Source organism: Ammodytes marinus, assembly GCF_949987685.1.
Source record: "Ammodytes marinus genome assembly, chromosome: 8".
Lineage (NCBI taxonomy): Eukaryota > Metazoa > Chordata > Actinopteri > Uranoscopiformes > Ammodytidae > Ammodytes > Ammodytes marinus.
In genome coordinates, this window is record NC_137212.1 from 19,982,680 (window position 1) to 20,010,315 (window position 27,636).

The 27,636-nt window shown below is 41.5% G+C and overlaps 4 protein-coding genes across 4 annotated transcripts in view; 1 reads left to right on the top strand and 3 right to left on the bottom strand.

The window, feature by feature from the left end:
• The window catches only part of erich3 (glutamate-rich 3), a gene marked incomplete at both ends in the record, with an annotated part of 239,266 nt that overhangs the window by 112,711 nt on the left and 98,919 nt on the right, over positions 1-27,636 (top strand).
• On the bottom strand, positions 750-10,777 carry zfyve9b (zinc finger, FYVE domain containing 9b; the record flags this gene model as incomplete). Its single annotated transcript, XM_080032122.1, has 15 exons — positions 750-1,175; positions 1,874-2,053; positions 2,149-2,254; positions 2,456-2,618; positions 2,863-2,943; positions 4,765-4,915; positions 5,015-5,119; positions 5,245-5,327; positions 5,421-5,645; positions 5,778-5,933; positions 6,332-6,454; positions 7,371-7,482; positions 7,593-7,792; positions 8,191-9,033; positions 10,714-10,777. The coding sequence occupies 15 exons, from the start codon at positions 10,775-10,777 to the stop codon at positions 1,014-1,016; spliced, it is 2,754 nt and encodes a 917-aa protein (XP_079888248.1). The 3' UTR covers positions 750-1,013.
• btf3l4 (basic transcription factor 3-like 4) lies at positions 11,213-15,832 on the bottom strand. Its single transcript, XM_080032338.1, has 6 exons — positions 15,768-15,832; positions 15,242-15,303; positions 14,175-14,288; positions 13,533-13,734; positions 11,816-11,875; positions 11,213-11,564 (listed from the first exon to the last, which is right to left on the bottom strand). The coding sequence occupies exons 2-6, from the start codon at positions 15,293-15,295 to the stop codon at positions 11,518-11,520; spliced, it is 477 nt and encodes a 158-aa protein (XP_079888464.1). The 5' UTR covers positions 15,296-15,303; positions 15,768-15,832; the 3' UTR covers positions 11,213-11,517.
• ptgfr (prostaglandin F receptor (FP)) lies at positions 17,408-20,962 on the bottom strand (the record flags this gene model as incomplete). The annotated part of the gene is made up of 2 exons (XM_080032123.1): positions 17,408-17,710; positions 20,165-20,962. 2 exons carry the CDS (start codon positions 20,960-20,962, stop codon positions 17,408-17,410), a joined length of 1,101 nt encoding a protein of 366 aa, XP_079888249.1.

Sequence of the window (27,636 nt, forward strand, 5' to 3'; positions counted from 1 at the left end):
GTAAAATCAACTACTGACACATTGAGCTTGAGCTCCTGCGCCACCATAGCTTTAGTGTTTGAACTGATCCAGAGGGCAGAAAATGATTGTATTATAAATGTGTTTAAACCAGTATAACTGCGTCAGATTTTATAAAACTGATACATCTACAATTTTACTATGAATACAATTTCTCTTTGGGGATGAATAAAATCTTTTCATGATCCGACCATACACTCCCTTCATTTCAGGCATGAACTCTACCTTTTACGAAAAGATAGTTGGAGTTGGATAGGTATTCATTTAACTATTGCTTATTATAGGGGATATAGTTGTCGAACAAATTTAGTGGAGAAAGAAATACAATATTTCCCTCTGAAATGTAGTGAAGTACAGTATGTAAGTATGAAGCGTCAGAGTATTGATTAATACCCGTAGATGTACTTGAGTAAATGTACAGTGTTGAGCAGAGGGCCCTAGATGGACAGGCGGTAACTTTAGTCGTCATTGCAAGTTTAATTCCAGGCTGACATTACATCTCATAAGCAATCAAATTAAACTACCAATATGAAAACATTCTCTTGGCATTCACTCAGTGTGCATCAAATTGCTACAGATCTACTACTTACAGCACTTTTAAGTCATTCACTTTTCTCTTTGCTTTTAAAGTCGTGGGGCTGAATCCAGCGCCCACTTTAAAGGTTTGTGTCCGTAAGGGGGATTTGTATTGAACATTGTGACATGGATGATATCAAGCTTATGAAGTTGCTACTACTGTACAGTGCAGTATCCTGATATGATGGTCCATCCTGGGTTTCATGCGTACCCAAATCTGTCTGCTGCAGTGCAGGTGTGAGATCAGGCCACTTGTCTCTAATGGTGAGGAGGATGAGATGGATGCAGACCTTTAGATGTGGTCTGGTTCGCCCTTTTGAATGCTTTTTATTGCCCTGAAAAGGATGGCAGCACTGATGAGCGGTGCCGGCGACAGAGTTGTGGTCAAGGTTAAAACGAGGAAGTGTGTGTGTCTGCTCCTAAGTGATGTTCTCCAGGATGTAGAAGATAAGCTCCATCACTATAGGCTCCTCCCCCCTCTTGCGCCCCCTGCTGTGTATGACGGGGATCAGCACGCTAGCCAGGGAATCCAGGTACTGAGCTGGGAGGGGCTGTCCATTGCTACCGGCCACAAATCTCTCCTGAAATTAGAAAAGCAAAATCAACAAAATTAGTCTTAAGAAAGACCCAACCAGGAGAAGGTGGGGTTATGTATTACATCATGTTCTCCCAACCAAAATTAGACTAAGGTTGTAATGGCTTCATTTTATGCCTTCGTGGGCTGAATTGAATCACAAAAGTAAATAGAACAGACCTTAATAATGCATTAAAAAAAGAAAATTAATGCAGTAAACGCTAACAAAATGTGCTCTATCAGCTATCTAATAATATTATTAGCTTTTATTTGTTTGCACCTTTCTAGACACTCAAGGTTATATTTAAAAATATATATATATAAATAATAACTAATAATAAAAACAGTTGGGGATAGGCAATAATAAACGGATGGGTTTAGGAGGAGCCGTGAGTTTCCTTTTCAACTAGTTTCTTTAAGAATATAAACTTCATATTAATCATTTACAGCCCATAGTTTGTAGAATGTATTATAAAATGCATTTCTGTTTTGCTTGTGTCTGTCCATCTATTAATCATTTCTATATTGAGGTTGGCATAACAGGGAAAAAGTAACATTTCTGTCTCAACTTAAGGGACTGCATTGTGGCTTCGTAGGCAGTATCCCCACAATGCAATCTCCTTATAGGAGGAAGATGCAGGACACCTGATGCGTACAAGGCCTATTCAAGACTTATCTATTAAAAACAATAAGTCAACAGTGTACCTCTTGCGATTCAAAAGCGACACGCAGCCCCAGTTTGGCCATCCCATCCTCTTTTAGCAGTTTGAGGTGTGGACAGAGTGCCAGGCAAAAAGCCCGGGCGATCCGCTCTGTTAACCGGATGTGTTCAGCAGAGTCGCTTGCTCCTCCAATGGAAGGATCCTCCCTTTGTAGGAAAAACACCTGCACACAAAACATCCACATGAACGTTAAAAGGTAAGGGGTAGGCTGTATCAGATGGACTTGTGTTGTTACTTTAGCCGGATAATCTTATGGACCTCTGTCCAGCGAATGATCTTCCCGTTTTCTTTGTATTCTGACTTCTGGAACATCTTCCTACTGCTGATGGACTCCATGGATTTCCCATCGATGGGGCTTATAACTCTGGGGCACACAAGCACAGAAGTACAAATATTTCAGAGTGGTAATCAGATGGTTTTTAAACAACCTCCTTAGAGGGAGTTATGATCACTCCCTTAACGTGATGCAGTTGTCAACCTACCAATGATAGGTAAATGAAAATGTTGCACAAAGGCTTTATTCTGAGGCCGCCACATGTACTTCAAAGCACATGGACACACTCACCCCTTGTTCACAGTGCATTTCTCCTCCACCCACTGTACACAAACAAGCTCCTGGCTGTCGGATTGGTCAAGCCGGCCGCAGGTGACGGTGTAGTCTTTCATCTCCCGTAGTGACCGGCGGAGCTCTGCCATGGTCTCCACGGTGATCTGCACCATTAGCCCATCTGGCAAGAGGGCACAGCGAAACAGGAGAAACACACACACACACACACACACACAGACATACACACACAGACACATCAACATGTACACACGCCTAGACAAACAGCCTGTTAAAATGTACATGGACACACACACATACATAGATCAACACATTCTAAATAAACCAATTTTGAAGTAGGGATGCTGACAATCAATTTCCTATTATGCATGCAGGAAAACTCACTCCCGTGTGAGTGGACATCCTACCTTCTACAATACTGGATTTGGCAAGGTATCCTGCAGACGCTTTCAATGCACTGCTGAATATAAAAAAGCACGATCCAGTAACTGCAAAAAAATAAAAATGAAATAATAAATCAATAAAATAGAATGACAAATAGAAACCAATCAATCTGTACAGGGACAAGACCATAGATACGTAGTATATACAGTTTTTCTCAGTTGCTTTGGTGCTTTCCTCAGATCAGAATGAAAATTCTCATAACTATTAGTTCAACCTCTGCAACATTTAGTCATTTGAGCACATCATAGTAGCAATTTCTCCTTCCTCTGAACAAATTGCAAATGCTTTTGGACATGTATCAGTTGCTTTCATACAATTCTCTGCTGTTTTATAACATTGTCATTTGCTTATATCATGTCAGTCAAAATGAACTATACTTATGGATGCTGAATAGTCGTTCCCAATAAAACTAATAGTCTTCATTTCATTGCTTGAGTCATTACATACAAAATTGTTGAACTAGTTATCAAATTCTGTCAAGCAAATTTTATACCTTTCTTTATAATTTTTTCCTGGAAATGTCTCCTAAATTGAGCAATTGCTCTCAGGTGGACTTCAGCTTTCACTCACGAGGAGGTGTGTGAAGTATTAGTTGTAACCAATGACTTTCCTCGCTGCATTGCAAGGGATAATATCCGTTGTGATGTAGATGAAAATATGTGGCCAGACAGACAGGAACGTCTGGATGTGCCAGAATGATTTACCTATATATGTTCAGTTACAATATGTCCTGTTATATTGTTCACATTTGTGCACAGCTCTACCAAAAGGGTGTTTTTTTTATGTTTGTTCTAAATAAGTGACTGAAGTGTATTTTTCTTTTGCACAATGCTGTAGAATTGCAAAGAGCACATACAGTAAAAATGTGAAACATACATATTCAGTGTCTTGTACTCACTTACTCCCCTAACTAAAGCAATGTGTAACTTTACTGTAGTTTTCAAATGGCTGTACAAGTAGTGTATAGTGCTGTCTTGAGCATTTTCAGGTAGTGTCACCGAGTTCTGACCTTTTTTTTGCATTGGAAAACACTGAGAGAATAAACTGTCATAATGAAAACATGACAAAGCCATTTGACTATCTTGTTCATAAACGATGGTGTCAAGACTTCTAATTTTGATGACACTGGCAGTTTCATTGACATGAATACTTGCTTTTGAGGAATAGACTATCCATTTTGAGCAAGTGGCGTACTTTTGCAGGTTATCCACTAGGTTTTGCAGTTTGCACTAATTGTTTTGAGAAATGCACTAACTTCTGTGCAAATGTTAATAGTGATGTGAGAAAAGCACCAAAGCGACTGAGAAAAACTGTAAAAGGACAAGACTCGATTAGTGCCATCTAGTGTTTTATAAGGGAAAGTGAACCTCTTTAGTCCAGCGGGCCACTTAAGCCCTTTCTGTTGCTCCTATCTCTTACTAAATCCAAAGAAAATCATTTTGCATTGCTGCAACGTGACAATAAATGCAAATTTCTGGATCACATTATACATAATATCGACAGCCACCAAATGAAATAGTATATGTCTTTGGGTTTAATTGTAATTGCTTCACATTCATTTGTAGCGGTGGATTCTACTAATTAACAGCTTAAATAAGCAGACTGAACTGAATGGTCGGTGGAGATGAATTTTTTTTAAAGGTTTCTGTGAAAAATCCCAATGAAAATTATTCTTATATGCATGTGAGAATGCTGATCTCTATATTTTTAGTGTACCCATTCAAACAAGTATCAAAGTTTCTTGTGACAACTGAGAAATCAAGACTTCCTCCCAACGAATGTCCGCCCCTACTACTTGATTATGTAACAATTAAGCCCACCCTTCCATATGCCATAGTCCCTCACAGTATCCTGTTGTGGCCCACCTTTGCGTGGCTGATTGTGGATGCTGATGGCCTGGGTCTGGTACTGGCCATCGTCTCCTTGCACACAGATGAGGTGTGAATCCGCGGTCTCGTTGAAGCACGCCCCAATGGCCAGCACGTGCTCATTGGACTTATTCAAAGCCTTCATTAACTAACCGGAGACAGGTTGGCAGACAGGAGAGGATGAGAGATTGATGAAAAATTATGAAACGTTAAAGTCAGTGCTGCAACTAAAGGTGTTTAGCCCTACCTCGTTATAACCAGTGGTCGGTATTTTTATGCAGGTCCTCTGAGCCTCTAGATCCACAGTGAGCCCCGGCACCATCGGTAGGCTGTAACGGTAATTCCTGAAGTCCTGGAACAGGATGGGAGGAGAAGTTCAACGTCAAATAATAAGGGAAGTTCGGTAAAAGTAACAACACCAAACTTCCTTTCTACACCATAATAGAAACATGACCTTCTATAAAATGTCACACTCACCACTAGCAGTCTCATTATGGTGTGGCCTATTGCCCCGAACAACGGCTTCCTTAAACGCACGCTGTACAGAGGACACGGGTAAACTGGAAACGAGAAAAGCGAGAGGGGTAAATGAAAAGGAAGAGACCTTCGGCGGTATAAATGCAGCATTTCATAGGAGGAGGGGTCTGGCTTACATCTGTATTCAGCCCCCAGTCGCAGCATGAGACGCAAGGGAAAGGCTTTGGCCCAAGCAACCTCTGCTCTGTGGACCAGCAGGCCAAAGAGGTAGGGCTGGTTGGGCAGAGGTAGACCTTGAAGGGACTGGAGAGTGGAGCGAATGTACAGGAAGCCTGCGTGCTCCTCACTGCCCAGGAAGCTACCGCTGAACAAGGATAGCGACAGATGTTTCACAACTTTTCCTGCAGCGATCCAAAGGAAAAGGGACACACACAAGTGGGCACAATTCCATATAACACATAACTACTGCTGCTGATGTATAACTGGTTGAAAATGACTGCATGTGAGCATTTCATTGTGTTAGTTGCTCTGACCTGTGAGGGTGTCTCTATACAGCTGGATAAAGTGGCTGAAAATGTCCTTGGGGAAGCTTTTCTCTTCAGGCAGGCACTGCAGCAGCACCACAACCTCCACCTGGCCCACAGCATGCATTCCCTTTGTCGTCACACACCAGCACTTCCTGTTAACATCTGTCACACAATCCAAGCACAACCTCAGGGGTCTACAAGGACAGGTGCTTTGTTTAAAAGGAAAACTGAAATGGCATTTATTCATTTTGCTCTTCTAGTAATTTACGGCAGTCTCTGTTTTTTTCTCAAAGGAGGACACGTGATTTACAGAGCAAAAAGGTAAAGTGTAGGAAAATAGATGTATAATAACTTGACAGTGACTAAACATAAAACAATAAAGCTTTTCTATTAGAATTTACAATAACCTAATTGGATTGATTCTCAGCTCAAAGCACAAATTAACTTATTTGTGATCACAGCAGCCACTTTACATAAACGTAACTGTCTGCAATATGTTGCCTATGTGTCCTTTTCTATGCATGTGGTCATGCACGATAACTATCAAAAAAGAGACATACAGTTGACCAGCTTGACCATAGCAAGTAGGTTGGCATTGAGGACAAACACTAGGGGCTTTGGCCTGCCACTCTCCAGCTCCTGAATAAGCAGCATCTCAGAGGGCTGCTCTTCCACAGTGTAATCTGAGGGAAACAAAACAATGTAACACCGCTATTAGACTCTAGGATCTCAGACAACAGCTCACAAATTACAAAGTATGTTTGTTACATTTCAATTGTATCCATTGTGACCGCATGAAAGAGATAACTTCATGAAAAGCAAATGCTTAACAATGAACTCATAGCTGTGCGTAAAGGGTTCATAACCAATGTCTTAAGCGTGGATTTATAAAAGACGCAAGGATGGGCATACAGAAGTAGTCATGACTTGTTAGTGGGAAGAATCAAACACACCTGGGAGCTGCCCGTCCTTACTGCAGTGTCATTGTGACATATTTAAGTGCCTTGCTCAAAGGCACATAGAGGAGGGGTGGATGTCACAGGCTCTATTTGTGTACCATGTGTTACAGTATTAGGTCATACAATGACACTGAGAAAGTATCCAAGTGCACCAGCTAATTTATTTAAAGTTGGATGCAGTTCTGACCCAGCAGTGTGATATGGACAGAAGCCTAAACATCTATGGGGTTGTGTTGCACCAGTCTGGTGTTGCCAGTGCATGATTCTGTTATTCTCACAAACAACAGCCAGTGCTCTTTAAATGAGAGGCTAGGCAGAACAACCAAGCTTTAGAAGTGTTCATTTGGTTTGTTCTACATTATTCTGTAACTGCTGCCCTTTCTACATTCCGACACCTCAGTTCCCTTTTCCTCTTGTCATCACTTTATTGTCATACCCTCAACATCAGAGACAACACTATCACCTTGCCTGATCTTAATTTGCATTGGAAATCCCTTCCGTTTGTTTGAAGGAACACATTATGCAAAACACGACAGAGGCATTTCAACTTCAGGTAAATACCAGCATCTGCTCCACCATGAACAAAGAATCCACAAAGTGTTGTCACCCTCGAATCTTAATAGAACCCAGTGTATCTTACCTCCTTTGACTCCTGTGGAGGTGAGGATGGGTGGCAGGCCCTCCAAGGGGATCAGATTGACAGAGCTATTCACTAATGTTATGGTGCCCCAGCCATAAGGACCACAGGCCTCCTAGAGGAAGAGGGGGGAGGGCGGAGGACAACACTGAGTTCGGACTCATTCTCCCTCCAAGAATGATGGAACAACAAATATGTCAAGTGTTAAGTTTTGTTGGATCCTACATTGATGTTTGTCCCATGTGGCGGTAAAGCTCTCCCGATCTGTGGCGAGCCCATTGGACTTTGAACCGGCCCGCCCAGCGTTCGTCTCATCAGCGGCGAGAGCATGGGACCTCTGTCAGGCGTGGTCGGGGCAGACTCTGACTTGTTGGGGAGGATTTGGTCAGCGAACCACACTCTCCTTTTCCCTCGTGGAGGTGTGGCTAAGATGGAGAGGTAAAACAAAACGCTGGTGCAAATGTTCATTAAAACACAGAGAACTGTGAACAACAACAACAACAACAACAACAACAACAAAATCAGCGTTTACTTTTGATGAGGGTTGAATGACAGGAAACACAAACGCGTCCCTCCTTGCCATCCAGATGTGTGAGTCTGAACTTCAGGTTGGAGCAAAGTGCACAAAACACCTGACGACACACACACACACACACACACACACACACATAGACACACACCACGTACGTGCACACACACACACACACACACACACACACACATCAACTCGTGTCACTAGTTGGTTACTTGAGAACATCTACATATATCTTATTGTGAAATGCTACACAACATAAACACATTGAAATGTTCCTCACCTTCCCACAAGCACGGCAGTGGTGCCTCCTCTTGGTGAACGTGAACTTGACCCTGCACTTCATGCAGACGTGCGCCTGAGCATCGGGGACCCACACTGGGGCCACCTCCCCTAGGACAACGCCTCGCTCCTTGGACAGGATGCTGGCGGGGCTCAGCTGAGACTCGTTGTCAGGAGGATCCAGTGGGGAAGCTGCACAGTCCCCCATGGCTCCCTCCTCCCCGCTGGCTGCCTGGGCCTCGCTACAACTGCTATCAGTCTCATCTCCTCCATTAGACCTGACCGTCTGAAACTGGTTCTGGAGCTCCTTGGACCCAGCTGTGTCTTCGCGTGGTGAGATAGCAGAGGGTGCTGCAGTGGCCTCTGAGCTGTTGGACTGCTCATGCTGCTGCTCCAGCCTGCTCTCCTCCAGCTCCTTCTCTTCCACCACAGAGTCCTCCTTTGACTGGGGAGTCTGGGGCTTCTTCTCTTTCATTGTCTCATCCTTCTCTTTCTCCTCCTCCTCCTCCTCCTCTTCTTCTGGCCATGCAGCCTCCGCGGGGCTGAGCACCAGGGGACTGGAGCTCTCACCCCATGTGGTCACTATGCAGCTGCCCTCCTCCAGCTGCGAGGGTGAAGCCGTTTGTTTGGCAGTGTGTTCACATGCTTTCTGCTCACATGGCCCGAAGCCGCCGCCACCGCTACTCGCCAATGTGTCTGAAGCAGTGGTCTTAGAAGACGGAGACTCTGGTCTGATTTGGCCGCAGTCCAAACCAGGCTTGGACACGTCCCCATCTTTAAGCACCAGCAGGCAGGGTCTACTGCTCAGCCAGTGGTGCTTGGTGTCCTGAAGAGACGGATTGTCTCCTTCATCTGTTTGGAGGGGGGGGGGGGGGCATTATATCATTGAACACTCAATGTCTGAATCTGTCTTTCTGTCAAGCACACACACACACACAAACACACACACACACACACACACACACACACACACACACACACACACACACACACACACACACACACACACACAGACTTGTTAAAATGACTCACTAGGCGAGAAAGATCTGTTCACATGCACTAAGTGGCTATTTAGCAGCAAGTGATAATTTCTTACATCACCCTGAACATACCTAATAGCTTTCAATCATCACAGCACTAACATTCATTTGCCCTTGAGATGCATCGATGAGCTGATTAGAATGTAGTTATGAAAAAGGAAGGGGTTGGTTGAGGACTAAATATTGATGTAAAAAAACAATATTAGTGTAAGCCATAGTGGCACCACAGCAGCTGGTTCCTGAGAACACAGCAAGTTCAATAGTGGCTTGGTGTGTTTACTGGCTCCATATACAGTAGCATCTCAAATTACCTTGAGGATTAATGGATGTTTCTTTTAATGTTTCGCAGGTGTTGTGTTCCCACACACAAATGTGCTCGTTTGGTCATTGGCTCATGTCTTTTGTGCCAAATTAACAAATCTATGCTTATGCTTTTTAAAACTATTCACACTTTTATCCAAGTTTAACACTGATCTTATTGGCTATGTTCAATTCAGACATGTTCAATCGAGCATAATACAAAGGAATGTGAGATTCACTGTGAATGTAGAGAAAATATTTTAATCCATTCAATGCAAGATAGACCTTAAGGCAAAGTAGCCTTTTCTGATTAGGCTACAACCAATTAGTGTTTCAACACCCTTACCTTGTATGTGTAGCCGTGAAATAGGCCTATATAACCATTAAGCTACTGTGATTTACCAACACGCAATGCATTAGGCTATGCAAAGCGAGATTGTGTAGGTCGAGTGAGTTCACACCCAGTGATTCATTAATAGTTATGACTCAGGACATAAACGTGCACTAGAAATCATATCTCACAGCAGGTGCTGCAAACCGGCTTTTACAGACTGTTTAGTTTATACTATTTTCCTGTGGATTTGGCAAACAAAAAAAACATTGAAAATGTGATGGGAAAGATGAAGACCCCTTTGTAAAACAGGTGAAATCACTCATTTCCGAGATTAAACTGCATTGCAGCTATACTTCACAGAAACCATAAAAAAAAAAGAAAGGCGGGACGCGTCAGATCTCCCGAAAACAGCGGCGGGTCTCTATACCACACCGATCCGGCTGGAGCGACCGCTTCACCGGGACAGTGACGCATTCAACACACGTGCAAATGTTTAATCCCCTCGCAGGCACCGAGGGCCGGCGGCAATGCGACACTCATAGCCCCACATCCTGTTACATCAGATCTAGCAGGACACTTCACCCAGATGATGTTTACCGAGGCATCTGGGGAGTCTGCGGACAGCGCGTGTGTAGCCTATGTACGCAGCATGTCACTCCTCACACGGCAAATGTGCGCAGCCCACACCAAACACACACGTTTCAGATGATGCGGTTTTAGCGCACGGCCAAAAGCTGTATCAGCGGTTTTTCTGTGACAAACACAGACGCGCAGTATCATGATACTGTAGCCTACGGGCAGCGGACTGGGGGGGATAAAGCCTCCCCACACCCAATTTGCAATCAATGCATTTCTTACCCTCAGTTATTGCTCCCAAAAGGCTTTCGTTCTCGTCATCCCGCGCTGAGAAGAACTTCAGCATTTTACCCCGTTACATTTGAACGCCGAGGAGAACGGATTCAAGCAGCAGTGCCTTGCTCACAAGCGAAGGATGGGATGATTTTGCCTCTCTCTTCCCCCCCTTTCTCAGTGATCTCCCTCCTCCTCTGTGTCTCTCTCTGCAGCTCTTTGAAGAAACTCAAGAGGTGTGCAGAAATGTCCCTCCCGCAGTTTGCTGCTTAACACAGCCCCGCAGGACAGCACACAGGCCAAGACAACAGGACTGTGATGCAAGATATAATAGCAGCTTCCTGAATGCACAACCGGTCATACTGTAATATGGAAGGGTTAAGAAAGTCAGCTTTATTGAATCTGACTGTAGATCATCTTCATGGTCATTTGGATGAGAAGCATTTTTATTTTATTTTTGTAATTATTTGTTTACAAGATCTTGTCAATGACCACAGCACGATCTACAAAATGTTAATCACCTTTATTTTGTTTCATACATAAAAAGCCTTAAGACTTGATTTAGTGATCACTGAAATCCTGACCATGACTGACATTGTGATGATGGGGTTTAACCATTTACCAGAAGAGGTTTGTTTCTTTTTTTCAATGTAAGTGCACAAGCCAGTTTGACTTGGGGCATCCGTCGGACATCGTAAAATATAAGAGTCTCTGGTTTTTGGGGATAGTGTCTGATATGTCTGGATGACTAGACTTAAAAACACCGGAGGAGGTGTTGCAGTCCAGTCTGCGGGCACATGAACTTCACGTGTGTCAGTCCGCCTCATTCTTTGACGCTTCATCGAAGTTCTCCACCAGATCTGCAGAGTAACAACAATTGAAATGTGAATTATTCCACTGGCTGAGATCAGTGTGTGTGTGTGTGTGTGGTACCTACAATTTGAAGTGTGTCAAGAAAGAAAGAAAGAAAGAAAGAAAGAAAGAAAGAAAGAAAGAAAGAAAGAAAGAAAGAAAGAAAGAAAGAAAGAAAGAAAGAAAGAAAGAAAGAAAGAAAGAAAGAAAGAAAGAAAGAAAGAAAGAAAGAAAGAAAGAAAGAAAGAAAAGTCCATACCTGGAACATCATCATCCTCTTCCTCAATGTCTTCTGCCTTTGGAGCCTTACTGTCCAAAGCTGAGAATAAATATAAAAAAACAAAACATATGTTATAGCATATTTTAGCTGGTGATAATCTTTACATTTTCTATTTTCAAAAAAATCCTGAGAAGGGACAAAAACCAAATGTGCAGTATTTATCCTAACATATTTTCTGTGTGGAACAAAATCTGATTTTTTTTTTCTGAGCCACGAACTCATTAAAAACAAATCAGTATGCCACTCTTTTGACTTTAGGGGAAATGTTTCATTAACATGAACACAGGGACTGTTAACACTCACTAGATAATTAAATATATATTAATCCCCTAATGAAAATATACATTACTACTTCCAATACACTACTGAGTCCTGTCTTTGGTTTGCTCAAACCTATAGAGCTGTTTTAGGAGATTATTCGGCATTCTTAAGAAATGTAACTTGATAGTTATAACCCGTTTTTAAAGTTAACTGCCAGCCCTATCTTCATTGATTTTGCATTGGTCGTGGATATTCAAAACTTTTTCTTCTCTTTTTGTAAGCAGGACAGTGTGCTTGTACAGAGAGAGAGAGATAGAGAGAGAGAAACGGAAAACTACTGCCCAGATGTAAAATGGGGTTAAAAATAATAAATATGTCTATAAATAAATAAAACAAAGCATCAAATTATTGGAGTTTCATCAAATCAAAATTATGTATGTCCTTGCTAAGTTTTGTGGCTGATGTCAAAAATATAATTTTACTGACTTTATTTTGCTAGACGCACTTGTGAAGAATAGGCTTGAGCTGAGCAAAACTGACACACGAGGAGTATGAAGGGTTTATGGATGTAACCAGTTAACATGGGAACAAACAAAAAAACAGGCAAGCCACGCAACGTGGATATTTTGAACCTGTGTAATAAAAAAATATTTTGAAAAATTCTATTCACCTTTTACATTTCCTCTTTTTTTCATAAAAATGCGCAAAATCTCTGTTATACAATAATAATAGAATGTTAATATGGTAATACACTATGATTATGCTACGTGTTTGTGTTGTAATCACTAAGAGGTGGTTTAAGGTAATTAAGGTTGAAAAGAATCAGGTCAGCTTTTGTTTGTGTTGAACAGCCCATTGCCATTAATGCTAATATTAACATGGACACAGTGGGCAGCGCCTGTTCTTCCTCTCGCACCTCCGTCACCCTCTATCTTTCTTTTTCTCAATTTTTTTTCTTCTCCCAGTCTACTCATCTTATCCTGTTCTTCTTTTCATTACTTTGCTGAATTGATGGATCCTTTTCCTTTCCCTGTCACAGTCACAAAATTAAACACTTAAATCATCATTATGCAATTAAAATACATAGATAATTGAAACAAATACTTACGAGTACCTCATTTTAACATTCATTTCAACCCTTTAGACAAACTAAATTGGAAACTCACTAGCCAAACCACAAACACAAGAAATTATGATGATGATCAGATGGGAACGTCGTTATTTGGCATTGTACCAATATCTTATATTGTGCGACTCTATATCAACCTTGGAAAAACAACACAGAGGGCCTCAGCCACCTCAATGGTACGAGTCGACCATGGCTAGAAGAGCAGCCTGTGTATTTCTATAGATGGAACTCCTCACACCCTCCACTTTAAAGGGTGACTGTGAAATGTCACAGGTCTAAAGAGGTCCCGACCAGGGCCGCACCCACCTTGCCGAGGGAACTGTTCGGCCAGTCTGCGCAGGCTGCTTAGGCTGTCCGCTCCCAGCTGACTGAGGATACCCGGCAGCATCTCCGTCAGCTGCTTGGTCTCTGCGTGGCCCGTGATGGCGAAGGTGTTGGCGGACAGGGAGGCCTGGACTTTGGGGTTGTTGAAGTGGATCACAGTGCCGTCATCCTTGATCATGTTCACCTGAGGCGACGAGAGGAGACTCAGCTCAGTTTTCAAAAGCTGATAAATACTGTGGTCCCAGAATGATAAAAGAAAATGGATAAATATGAAAAAGCCGTAAAAAGGTGTAGTGTGTCATATCTGTATATTGGCTCTTACGTAGATATCAAAGGCTCATTCTAAAAGGAAATAAAAAGTAAAAACTACTTTCATTTTCAAGCGGTTACACATTATTTAAAACACACTTACGAATATTATATTCCAATTCTACCAAGTCTGTTCTGAAAAAATGCTAATAAATTCTACAAACTGCACCTTTAAAGCAGTCAGGTTTAAATGCCCACGCAAGAACGCATTCACACTCACACCAGGACAGATTACCACACTACCGTACTGATGTGAAAGGCAAGATTGCGTGCAGGACGGTGTTTCCTTGTACAGAAGATCCCATACCAATTTACCTCCTCAATACCAGCAATATTGTTGACAGCCAACTTCTTTAGTGAACTCTGAAGCTTTTTGTCATCAGCTGTTGCAGTTCTGTGAACCACCTTCTTCTTCCTACGCGCTGATCCCTTGAAAACAAAACAAGGCAGACATAAGAAGACTCTTAGATGACAGAGAGCTGAAACCTGCTATTGTGACAGCATTGGGAGAAAAATTAAAGGGTTAATAGGGAAACATATCTTTTTCTATGAAGTCTTGTCTCACATGATTGCACACAAGACTCTCAAATCATTACTTAAGCTTGATTGATGGGATGAGTATCCAGTGGGAAATTTCGTAGGCGAGAAACCAACTTGTCAGTGTTCTCTGGAGGACAAAACATGTGATGATGTCTAAACTACTTGCTAGCACAAATTTATTTCAATTTTTTAAAAGCTGCAGACAGTCCTCAAGTGAGTTTGATCGTTTATTTTTGGTTGAATCCTTCCACCAATCTTATTCCGTGTTACACTGCTGAGTGGTGACTGCGCGCGAGCGCGCGTGTGTGTGTGTGTGTCAAATAGCAGTTTTATCATTATGACAGCTATAATAATCCAAGAGGAGGAAAGTATGGACTATTAAGACACATCAAAAATGTATCACAATGAAAGAATAACATACGTATTTAGACTGAATTCATGCTGCACATCATCTATTATCGATGAATCTCCAAAAATTTGTTGAAAAATGAAGTCAAAGAAATGTCAGAATAAAGTGCAAACATGCCAATATCGAATTTCCCTGAACCCAATATGACATCTTTAAAGTTGCTTGCTTTTATCCGACCAACAGTCCATCACCCAGTTAGAGATTAAGTACTAAAATAATAAAACCAAGATGTGTTTTTTGTATTGTAAAATGTAAATGTATAATAACACCAGTCTATCATACCTAATCCAACGTGTTCATTTTAGTAAGTTATTAAGCCAATGTAAAAAATGTACATAGGCCTAGTATATAATAAAAAAGGGGGTGTGGCAAAATTAAATGGGATACACCTGTCATGTACAATAGAGCACGTCCTGGGTGTCAGTCAGTTTACCTTTCCTCCTATCCGGACCTGGGCTTGAAGTTTTGCAAGTTTTTCTTGATTCATGTTTTCACCTACAATATGAGAGAAAATGTAAATAAATGTTATGGTTACCTAGCTAAACAGCTGATTACCATAGCGACTGTGAGCTGCAACACGAGCTGAAACAACAACGTGACAAGGGACACCGAGAAAGTCCTGTTTCCAAATGAGTAAAAAAAAACAGTGACAGTTACAGAAAAAACATGAATTAGCATCAAGGCAAGCACGATAAAAACACACTTGTAATAACTCAAGACAAGCGGCACACACACACAGCGGTGTGTGTGTGTGTGTGTGTGTGTGCGTGCGTGCGTGCGTGCGTGCGTGCGTGTGGCCAGCAGCTGCAGATATGGAAACACAACACGGGGCCAACGGACTGCACACATCGTGTCACGGCACCGCTCGGACAGACAGATCAGCACCGAGTGAACAGCGACAGCCATACACTCCGCCAACACAGCACGCCACGCGCATGACAACAAGAATCATCCCAAACCTGCTCAAATATCCACAGCAGCATGCGGTGCAGAAATATGGAGGTTATGAGGAAGATAATACGTCACATACCAAAATCGATATGTCTTCTTCTCCGTTTCCGACTAGATGAGAGGAATTTGGGAGCCGTGCTGCCACCTGTAGACTATTTTATGAACTACACCAACAAAGGCTACTCCCATAATTTACCCACTGGATGGATAGTGTCTTTAGTGCGCAATCAAACAGCATCGTTTGGAGACTAAAGCTTTCGACAATGCAATCAAAAATAGTTTTGAGAATAAAACTGTTAATACTGCAATCAAAAAAGCGTATTGCAAATTAAATTAATTGTGAATGTATTGATGCATATCCAAAAGTGTTGTGTGCAAATCCTAAAAATGTGTTTGCTTTTGTGCTGAATCGAAAGATCTAAAACACTTCCCAGTTATTTCTGCAATACATATACTTTTTTGTTAATAGTTTTGCTCTCAAATTCATGATTGCAGCGTGGAAAATTCTTTCATACCTATTCTGTTTGATTTCATAGGAAAAATAAGACTAACATCTTTTACCCCTGCAGACTTGCCTCTGCAAACCATTTATGTTGTGCCTCTTCACAAAGAATAACATTTTTTTAAATGTTAAAATATTTTATGGGGGGAAAACATATCTTAATGTTCAAGGAACTTCTGAAACCTTCATGTCACATTTTGTTCCTCCTCTAAACAAAACAATCCCATATGAAGCCATTAGCCTCTGATATAATGAAATACTTTTCAGTGTTTAATTTGTATGAATTTAAAAAAAAGGTATTGTGAATTGACTCACTAAATTATGTTTTTCATAAGAAATCAAATGTGGTAAAATCATAATTGAGTAATAATTATCTTACCTTACTCTGTCTTTAAATAAAACGTGAAATTAAATGTAGACTCCTATGATTGTAAATAATTATAATTAATTATTATAATTATTATAAAATCTATTTTTTGTATCCCTTATATTTTACTTCACCACTGATAACATAAATATGAATATAATTTATTGCAAATAAATAATTATAATTGATTATAACTGATCACTGAGAAAGTCTATAATTATCTCAGTGGCACACTCCGGACCTCATATAAACCAATGCACACAGACCCATCATAGTTATGTTTAAAACAGTAGTTTAGGTTTCTTTTTAAAATGTTCACCTTTATTACACAGTTCAGCCCAAATAAAAAGAGAACATTTCATGAGAGAGAGAGAGAGAGAGAGAGAGAGAGAGAGAGAGAGAGAGAGAGATGATGTGCTACAAATCACATGTGCAGAACATTACATATACGGTCATTATCCACAAGCAGAATTACAGGCCATGCTGCATGATTTCAAACTTTCATGGTTTCATGGTATGAACATTCCTGAAAATAAGGTAGCATGATCTGCTATCAAAATAGATAGATAGATAGAGAAAAAGGTCATCCCTGGTTATACAATGGACCACAATGACGCCACTTGAGGAGGGATCATTTTAAAACGCATGAAACCAACTTTAATATAATAACAGTTTATGTACGATTCCAAATGAGTGTCTTGTCATGGGTTGAGTACTGCATTCCAACACATTTCTTCTAGCTTCTTCCTGGTTTTTTAAAAAAAGCACTGCAACAGGGTTCAGGTGATGGTTTTGATGGCAGTGTCTGGCAGTGGTGCTCCACTGAGGGAGCGGCAAACAGACGAACGAGAGCCAATGTTTCTGGTTTCATGCACACTTTGGTGCCAGCGGTGCATGGCATGAGAATTGGTGCCCCAGCAGCTGTGGAGCAACATGAATAGTTTCTTGAGAACAGCCTTCCTCAGCAGGATGTAGACCCAGGGGTCCAGGATCTGGTTCCATGTGGCCATACGGACCACGATCAGGAGGCTGAATGACGCAGGGTCTTCCTTGGTTCTGGTGCTCAGCAAGATGACATGGATCTGGTGGAGTGGTCATACAATGGTGTGAATAACTGGTTCAACAGATCTGAACAGGCAAACCAATAAGAAACTGTGTGGCTAATGTTTTTCACTCATTGATTGACAAACATAATTATACGTTCATTCTGGTTGTAAGGCTACTTAGAGCTGTCTGAGATTAGCACAACATTATTGAAAATTTGAATTTCAGTTTCCGTCAGTAACTTTCAACAGAAACAGCTCTTCTCTGAGATATCAAATGATTATATTATTTACATTAATTTTTATCTGAAAATGTAACAAAACAGTTTTACTAACATGTTTTAACTCCCATATGAATATTTGGATAAAGATATTTTTTTACAGTTCAAGACTGATACAACAGATGTCCTCATTCCTGCCCCAGATGACGTTGTCCCGAGGGTCATTTGTTAAAACTACACTCCTTATGGGCATTTCGATGAGCCAGCTAAGAGCCTGGACCAGCATTGGCTTGGTTGGTTTTCAGATTTTACCAGATGCAAAATATTGCTAAACTCAGGTCTATTGTGTCCACCGATGAGATAGATATGATTATTTTCTTGTTCATTGCCTCGTGTTTTGATTATTGTAATTCAGAAAAAACTTTCCCGAAAAGATTTCAATTGGTCAACAATGCTCCTGCCATTTTCCTGTCCAAGTCCCCTAAAATGTTCCAAGTTACAGCAATCCTGAAATCTTTGAACAGGCTCACAACATTTTGTATACTTTTGATGATAGTATTCCCTTTCAGAGCCTTGCATGATCTCATGTTTGTTGGGTTTCCCATGCACCAGGCTAAAGACAAAGGGAAACGGTGCTTTTGAGGTTGTGACCAATTCATTTTGGAGCACTTTGTCCCTGGAATTAAGATCTGTGGATTCCATGGAAACCTTTAAAAAGCAGCTCAAACACCACTTGTGTGCTTAAGCTGGATGCTTATATTTAATGTCAGTTGCAGTGTATTTACGGTGGATTGTTTGTTTGTATTGTGAAGCACTTTGTGATGTATGGGATGTTCAGAAAGCAGGGTGAACAAACTCTGAGTCTAACCCTGAACTCTGAGATGACGTTCCCTGAGATGAGAAACTTTTTCCGTACTGTGACCAGAATGCATTACTCTTCCTTATATAGCCTATTTCAGAAAATATAAGCAATACAGTGGCAGCAGCAAAAGAACGTGAAAAATGGCTGGCCGAGTCAATGTATTTATTTTATGAGTTCTGTGTGTGACTTAGGAACACCACTTACAATAAACGGTTGCTTTGGAAATATGCTCATATATTTGAAAACTCCAAAGTACCACACACTCGGTGAAGCTCCATACATTTTCTTTTAATCACCTACGTTTCTGAATATAGTCTTCCTCAAGTGCAACACAAATAATTAGTTCTGAATTAAAAGCATGCCCACAACATGTCATATATCTCATAATATCTGGACAGCTTTGGCGAGGTGGATAGGGCGGTTGTCCACTGGAGTTCAAGGTCAGTGGTTCGATCCCCCGCCAATGTTAGTGTGTCCCTAGGCATGACACTGAACCCCAAATTGCTCCCGATAAAGCTTGCGCTCTGCTTTGTTACAGCAGATTTGTAGGGGAAGCTCGAAATGTATTTGTTTTTCAAGCAGCAGCAAGTTCATATTTTGATGGACAGGGGCATGTTTGTGCAGGAGTGCTCTAGTGTTCTATACTGTGTACATACTGCAGGTTTTTAATGAGTATAGAGGAAAGGTCACACAATAAACTATTGAATTATTCGAGTGTGGTTGTCATAATAAATGCACCAGAGCTTCATCCGCAAAGATTGAGGAATGGACAGGTTGAAAATTATAAGCAGCGATGTCTTCATCTCAAATACAGACAATAAAACCTGACAGGTTTCCTCCATATTTACAAAGCCTATTTCAATGTCTCCTCCCAGTTGCTGGTTACTTTGTGCTTACCAATGTTCAAAATTCATGAGATCAGAAAAAGTATGGCATGTGGGAATGTATATATTAAAGGTGGAGTCACGGATTCTAGAGAACACTTGTGTTTAAAATCAATTAATATCTCCTCACGATCCACTACCTGTCCATACTGTGTGTAAAATGAAGAAAAATATATCTGATGTTAATACACAGCCTAGGCTCTGTAAATGATAGGATATGTAAACAAAAAAAATGGTCCTACTGTAGCAACATGCCCTTTTACAGAGCCTTTGTTGTGTATTATCACTGGATTAAGTTTCGGAGCACACACAGTACAGGTAGTGGATCATGAGGATGTTCACTGATTTTACCAAAAAATTATTTCGACAATACGCATTCTCCAGAATCACTGACTCCACTTTTAAGTCAAATGGAGCCTAGTAAGGAGTTCCAACTAATTTTCATTGTTGTAGGCTGAGGGGACTCTTAGCACTAAGCACATTTTGAGGTAATATAGCAGAGTTGATGGTCCACTGAGATTCTTACCAGTAACGGGCCCCAGCATACGCATGATACCAACATGATGGCCAGCAGCTGGCAGATCATCTCTATGTGGTAGGAAGTGCTTCTGCAGTGGTGCTTGCGGCGCAGTCTGGCCAGCAGCAGAGCGCAGCTTGTAATGGTATTGCACACAATGGAGAGCAGCAGGGCCAGCAGCCCCAGCAAAGAGAAAAGCAGAGGCAGGAGCACATCCAACCAGTCTCTGGGTTCCTCCATGTGGAAGAAGCACCAGCTTCTGGAGCTCTGCACCTTGTAGGGCTTCCACAGCAGCACAGGTAGCACAGCCACCAGGGCAGCCAGCAGCCAGGTCAATCCCAGCAGCCTCTTCATGTGGTGGGAAGCCAATGCTGTGGAGTGGAAAATGGGCCTGGTGACTCCGATGCAGCGCTCCACCGCCATGGCACTGCCCAGAAACAAAGGGCTCAGGCCAAAGAACACCAGGCTCGCCCCAAAGACGCTGCACACGATGCGGTGAGGGTCAAAGGTTTCCCATTTCTTCTGGGAGCTGTAGACCAACAGCACCAGGGAGCCGTTGATGAGGTGACCCAGCAGGTCTGTGACCACCAGGTTGCTGGCAAACAGCAGGAAGGACGCCTTAGACTTGATCCGCGCTCGGCCGTAGGATTTGACCAGGATGAAGAGGGCCAGGCTGTTGGAGAGAATTCCCACAGTCATGGAGATAACGGAGGCGGTGACAGACAGTTCTTTCTGGCTGCTGCAGGTGTTGTTGTTTAGTCTGACCTCTGACCTGCAACCTGCCTCTGAGCTCCCATTGGCCGACATGGGGGACATGAAATCTGAGGAAGAGGATACATGGTGGATGGTTTATTCGTTTGTACCAAAAATATTTGGAATAACACTTCAGAAGCTAAAATATGGATTTCATATATTTAGTCTGATGATTGTGTGGGAAGTGTTTACAACATTTTACTTCATACATACAGTTTTTGGGCGACTATGCGTAAACGTCCTTTGCAATTTAACACGGAAAATATACCAGCAATAATTCATGTATATTTTCCATCCACATTTCCAAGAATTATTTTTGGAGCATAGCACTTAAGTGCAGTGACCGCTACTTCGATAAAAAAGTCAAACAAAACCTAACATGACAGATTGCCCACATTCTCATAAATCATTGTCACGGGTCAAAATCAACTAGCACAGTTCCTAACCTCAAGTTTGGTCTTCTTTCACACGACTCGCCGAAAGTCACCAGCGTCTTCACTCCGTGTCTTTTACGATAATCAGTAAAACAACATCGTCATCTTTCAGACCGGCAGTAATTGCCAATGAACGTGCCGAAAGACCTCTCCTCAATAGTACTTTCTATGCAGTGCGACGCGTGCAACCGGTTCCGCCTGCGCTCCGCTGGTGCCAAGTCAGTGAAAGCGGGTGAGCTTCGATTTACGAGGTATCAGTCCAAAATCAAACCAACTTTGGAGGCTATACACGTTTGTTCCCATCTGCAAAAATGAGTAGAAGTCTGCTCTTTTGTTTGATCTGTACTGTTAAATGTTGCCAAAATGCGCATGCCATACTTTTTATAATTACGCATGACTGCCTTTCAAAAGTCTTGAAGGCTTCGCATTTCTGTATATTTGTTTTCGTTTCAGTAGACTCTTGTTTTTAGAAATACACGTTAAAAAAAATAATAAAAAAACCTGTCTCGGTTTTAAATCCCTCTGTAGTTGTGCGCGTTGTTCGATGATCCTGCTGCTTGTGTCCGCCCCACTAACAGGTTGTTGACAACATCTTCCCATCATGCCCAGGGGATGGGCTGCGGCAGCTCAAAGCAATATATTTATGGTAGAGGCAGTCTGACTCACACCTTCTTGTGGCAATATACAGCCAGCCATATAAATCAAACAATTGTTCTTAACTTAAATGTAGGGGAAGGCATACTTTACCTTTACCTGATGGTAATGATTTAATTTAATTTAATGTTTTACTTTACCTGGCTGTGAAATCAGAAACCGCTTTTACCCATCGAGACCTAGTTAAAACTGCAGACATGGACTCATACATTGTAAAGGCGATAAAGGTTCAACACGAGTCAAAGTAAAGTGTAAAAAAAGCACAGACAGTTTCATACTTATGGACCAGCAGAGAGCAAATTATCCATTTCCGTGAGAGTCAATCTGAAGAAGATATACAGAACAGACATACACATAAAATGTTACCCTGAGCCTTGAGTTAACACTCAATCAAAACAGAGAAAATAGAGCAATTGCAATATCATTGCTGTCAAGAAACTAATCAATCTTAAATTTGGTTATTGGGATTCTTTTTTTAAGTTGTTGGAAGAGGACAGTGGCTGAGAGAATGAACTCTGAAATTGCACTCTGACTCATGCACACTCAAGCATCAGTTTATTTCCTGAAGTTTTTCAAGAGAGTCCACTTGCAGACCCTCTTATCATTCCCATGCACTCTGGGGTCAATATATTGATGGATATTGTCACCCTACGTCAGCCCAAAATAAAGTCAGTGACTGGAATAGTTTAACAAAACAGCTCCTGAGATTTGACCATGGTGGCAGGCAACTGAGCCACCCATTGCATCAACTCAAAGCAAATATCTCTTCATCCAGAACTTGCTAAATGTAAATATCAAAATTCTCAGAGCTCAATCTCAAGTTTTTATTACTTTACCGATATCATGCTGTTTTCCATTTCAAACTCAGCGCTGTTGTCTGTTGTGATTTGTGTGATTTTACTGCATTTTGTTCATTGTCCTAAGATATTCCCCAAAAAATTGTGGTATGTCCTCAAAATTGTAGGCAAATTTTCACTTTTGATTAGACACTGCAGTCAATTCCTTAACATCCCAATTATTGCAGCACACCCAAGGGGGGTTTAAAAAATATTTAAAGAAATGCAAACTTATTCCTGCATACATTTCATTAATGTACACTGCTACAAACAAATAGTGCAGTTGTATTGTAAACATCTAAGAGTTAAATGTATAGTGCTAATGTAAACCAACTGACCTTTGCTGCTTCTGTATTATTGGTAACCAAATAAGGACATGTGTGTGTTGTCTTTGACAATCCTACTACACTGTGTGCCTTGAGGACTTGTGCTTTAAGGGATTTCTTTGTTTTGCAATCATTTTAGAACTGAGGTTAACATCACCTTTTAATTTAATCTTATCCCATTGACAAAGTGATGTAAACCAGCAAATACATCGAAACGCTATACTTTCAATAAGATAGGCGTTGTGAATGTTAATACATGCTCATATATTCCAAACGGATTACGTCAATGGTGACAGTGGAGATGCTACTTTACTATTATTCAATAATTTTAAGTTATCAAACACAGGTATTTGTTTAAGGGTCAGGGTGACCTCAACAGCTTTTTGATAAATACTTGTGTTTCTGGTGATTTCATTTCATTTCATTTCAACTGAATTTGAGAAATAAAGTATAAACCGTATGAATTTGACAGCAAATCCTGGCGGGAGATGATCCAGCAGCTTCAAATTATAGACAGCTACCAAGGTAGTCCATCAAGTGAAAAATAATAATTGAAAAAATATCTTGAGGAAGTGTCTGTTTTATTGAGTTACTGCAGTGTCTGTTCTCAAAAACAGGAATATATTTTCCTCTCACTGTGATTATGAAAGCCTCTTCCAAGCTTTCTGCTTCGGCCAAATGGTGTGTCCAATTATTCGACAAGGTGACTCCGTATGAAATCTTCTCCCAGGTGACATAACACCTCTAAGTGTGGTGTCATACAGTGTCTGCTTTATGTCTTAATGACCGTCAGAGGAGCGGTTGCAATGCACAGGCATATGGGAGCGCAATCACATTATTTTGTTGGCTGTATTAAATGGGGCTGCTGCAATAGACTGCCTCATTGGGGATCAGATGGATCCGGGACGAGATTGAGCGAGATGGGAAAATAACCCATCATGAGAGCTTTTTTGGCAGTAGCACTGTCACTCCCTCCGTCATGTCTCCATTGTAGAAAAGCACTCCTGTGTCAAGATTCACAGCTAACTGAAGTACTGCTCCTCTGCACCCGCTCATCTTGTCCCTGTCATCTTTTTGCTGTCTTTCACCCTGACCAAATTATTTCCCTGTTTCTTTAAAAAAAAAAAAATGGAGCAGATTTGGTGCCATGGAAAGGAGTTGCACAATGTTTCAAAGCTGTTTATTGAGCCAAAGAAGGAACACCTGATAAGATCGGTCAGTACAGAGAAGAAGAACATCTTGTAATTGAACACAGGTTGCTTTAGTTGCTTTGTGCTGCCATCACCACAAATTCTCACCTTTTGCAAATGTTTGACGTTCACAAAATAAAAATTTTAATTCTGAAAGGTCATGACCCTTCGTAGCACTGGGAACATCCCACAGAGAGAGTACAGCCATCAGTTTCTGGCCTCACAGATGACAAACTCGCAAACCATCAAGACAGACATCAGGGAAACAAGAGGGAGCAGGGGTTTGTAGTTTCGCGTGTTATTCATTTATAGTCCTTTTTTCAGATCGAAACTAGCAACAAGTTAGTAGCTTATACTGAAGTGATTTCTGTTGTGTGATGTGGTATGTGGATGTGTTGCTGCTGAAAATTCATCAGGATGTTGTTAAGGAAATTTTAAACTGATCACGACTTACTGTAACTGCTGGCTCCTGACTGGTCGCTTTTATGAGGGATCAGAAAGATATAGTCAGGTTTAGAAGGTAATGATAATGGATTGGATTTATCTAGCGCTTTTCTCTCACTCAGAGCGCTTTTACAGGTATCAAGCTATAATTCATTCACACACAGTCATACGGGTGGTGGGGAGCTACGATTGTAGCCACAGCCAGGGCTGGACTGGCCATCTGGCATACCGGGCAAATGCCCGAGGGGCCGGCAGCCTTTTGGGCCGGTGAGGTTAAAAAAAAAAAAAAAAAAAAAAAAAAAAATTAAAATCTTTTTTTTTTTTTTTTTTTTTTTTTTTTTTGGACCCTCGGCTGTGTGACTCGGCCCGGCCCGGCCAAGTCACACAGCCGAGGGCCGAGGTCCCTTCCCTCTCGGGAGTGCCATGGACATATAAATGTGCGTGCAGGCTGTCAACTTCACCTGAAAGTTACCAGGCCATTACTCATTATGATTGGTTCTAGGCTAGGCCTGGCCCAATCACACACACAGCAGAGGGCTGCCCATTCAGAGGCTGCATTGAGTTGTATTATCACGCATTCAACTTGTACTCAGTAATTATGAGCATCTGACGATGGTCAGTTTTACGTTCAGGGCCGTCGGACTGCGGACAGGCTTGGGGGGGCCCAAGGCAGAGGGGGGCTGCACCCAAGAAAAAATAAATTATTTTTTTGATTTATATTAATTTTACTGGCTCAATATAGGCCCCTGATCTTTGAAGGCCCCGACATTTTTTATTTAGGGGCTATGAAGATCAGGGGCCTATATTGGGCCATTAAAAAATACAAACGAAGGGAAAAAATTCCCGAAGCTGACTGGATTTTTTAAACTTTCTTCTTTCTGCTTTTTGGTCATTCTGTGTCTTTGAATCATTCCAGAAAATAGTACTAAATAGCTTACATAGGAAACAGTTGATTTAGCCTTTGTTTTCTCCTCAAAGTGCACCAGATTGATGAATTTTACTTTAACATTTAAAAAAAAATCTTCCGGGGGAGCATTCCCCCGGACCCCCCTAGAAGGTCCAGGGTCCACGACACAGTCTCCCAAATTCCTGTGAGAAACACTGTGTGTGTGTATGTTTATTAAGAGTCATTAGACCAGGGGTTGTGTTCAAGTACGCGTAATAATCTGGTCATTCATCAATAGAAACATTGTGTTGTTATCTGGCTCAGAGAGGGACCAGTCACTCATACGTTTTGGACTATAGACAAACAAAGCTTTTACATGTTTGTATTGTAAGACCGCCTCTCAGAGAGCCCATCAGGACTTCCTGTATAGGGGCCCAGAATTTGGTGCAACACCCCTTCCTCCGCATATCGTATAAACGGTGGGCTGCCATGGCCAAAAATGCCAGGGCCGATTTTTTGTCCCAGTCCAGCCCTGGCCACAGCTGCCCTGGGGCAGACTGACAGAAGCGTGGCCGCCATTTGGCTCCTCCGACCACCACCTCAAACATACAGCAAACACATTCACACAAGGCAAGGTGGTTGAAGTGTCTTGCCCAAGGACACAACAACCATAACACAAGTGGCAGGGTGGGAATCGAACCGCCAACCCTCTGATAATTTTTAAAAAGACCCAGTCCAGACTGTTTTTTTAAGGAAACTCAGGTCATTTGAAATAAGCAGATCTCTCTTAAATGTTTTTTTTATCATGGTTTTGTTGCGAGTGTCCTTTTTTAAGCTGTTGTTTGTTGGCAGCCTGACAGTAGAGGACAGGAACAGGGTCAACAAACTAATGAAAAAGGCAGGATCCATTATTGGTATGAGCCCTGATTCTCTGGAGGCCATCACTGAGCAGAGAATCAGGAGGAAGCTTAGGACTGTCCTGTCACATGATTACCACCCCCTGCACTGCACTTTTGTGAGAAGTGGCAAGAGTGAATGTCTCCTGTTACCAAGAGAGATTTGGGATATATTTTGTTCCTGCAGCAGCTAGGCTTTTTAATCAGGACTACTGATTTGACTTTTGCACATTGTTCATTTGCACATCATAATATTTTAACCTTCTATTTTTTACTATGGTAGTGGACAATACTCCCTCTGTGACCATGCTTGTTTTATGTTGCTACTGTATTGCTGTGTTGTATTGTATGTTCTACATTGTACAGACCATGGTGGCAAACCAGTTTGCCCTGTGGGGATCAATAAAGTAAATCTAATCCAATCCAATTGGCCTGACCCGCTCTACCACCTGAGCCACAGTAGCGCTCATGCTTCTCGAGCAGCAAACCCTGCTATACACTGTGTTCCAAATTATTATACAAATTGGAATTTAGTGTCATAAACATTTAATTTTTTGTATTTAATTTAAACTCATGGATGGTATTATGTCTAAGGGCGCTTTGGATCATTAAAATCAATCTCAGACATATGTGATAATCAGTTTGCCAAGTAAGCCCAATCAAAGGAAATCTACTTAACAAGGACATTCCGCATTGTTAAGCAGGCCACAGGTTTCAAGCAATATGGGAAAGAAAACGGATCTCTCTGCTGCCTAAAAGCGTCAAATAGTACAATACCTTGGACAAGGTATGAAAACATTAGATATTTCACGAAAACTTAAGTGTGATCATCATACTGTGAAGAGATTTGTGGCTGTTTCAGAGCACAGACGGGTTTGTTCGGATAAAGGTAATATGAGGAAGGTTTCTGCCAGACAAATTAATCGGAATAGGAGAGCAGCTGCTAAAATACCATCACAAAGCAGCAGACAGGTATTTGAAACTTCTGGTTCCTCTGGAGTCCCGCGAACCTCAAGGTGTAGGATCCAGAAGTTTGCAATTGTGCATAAACCTATTATTCGG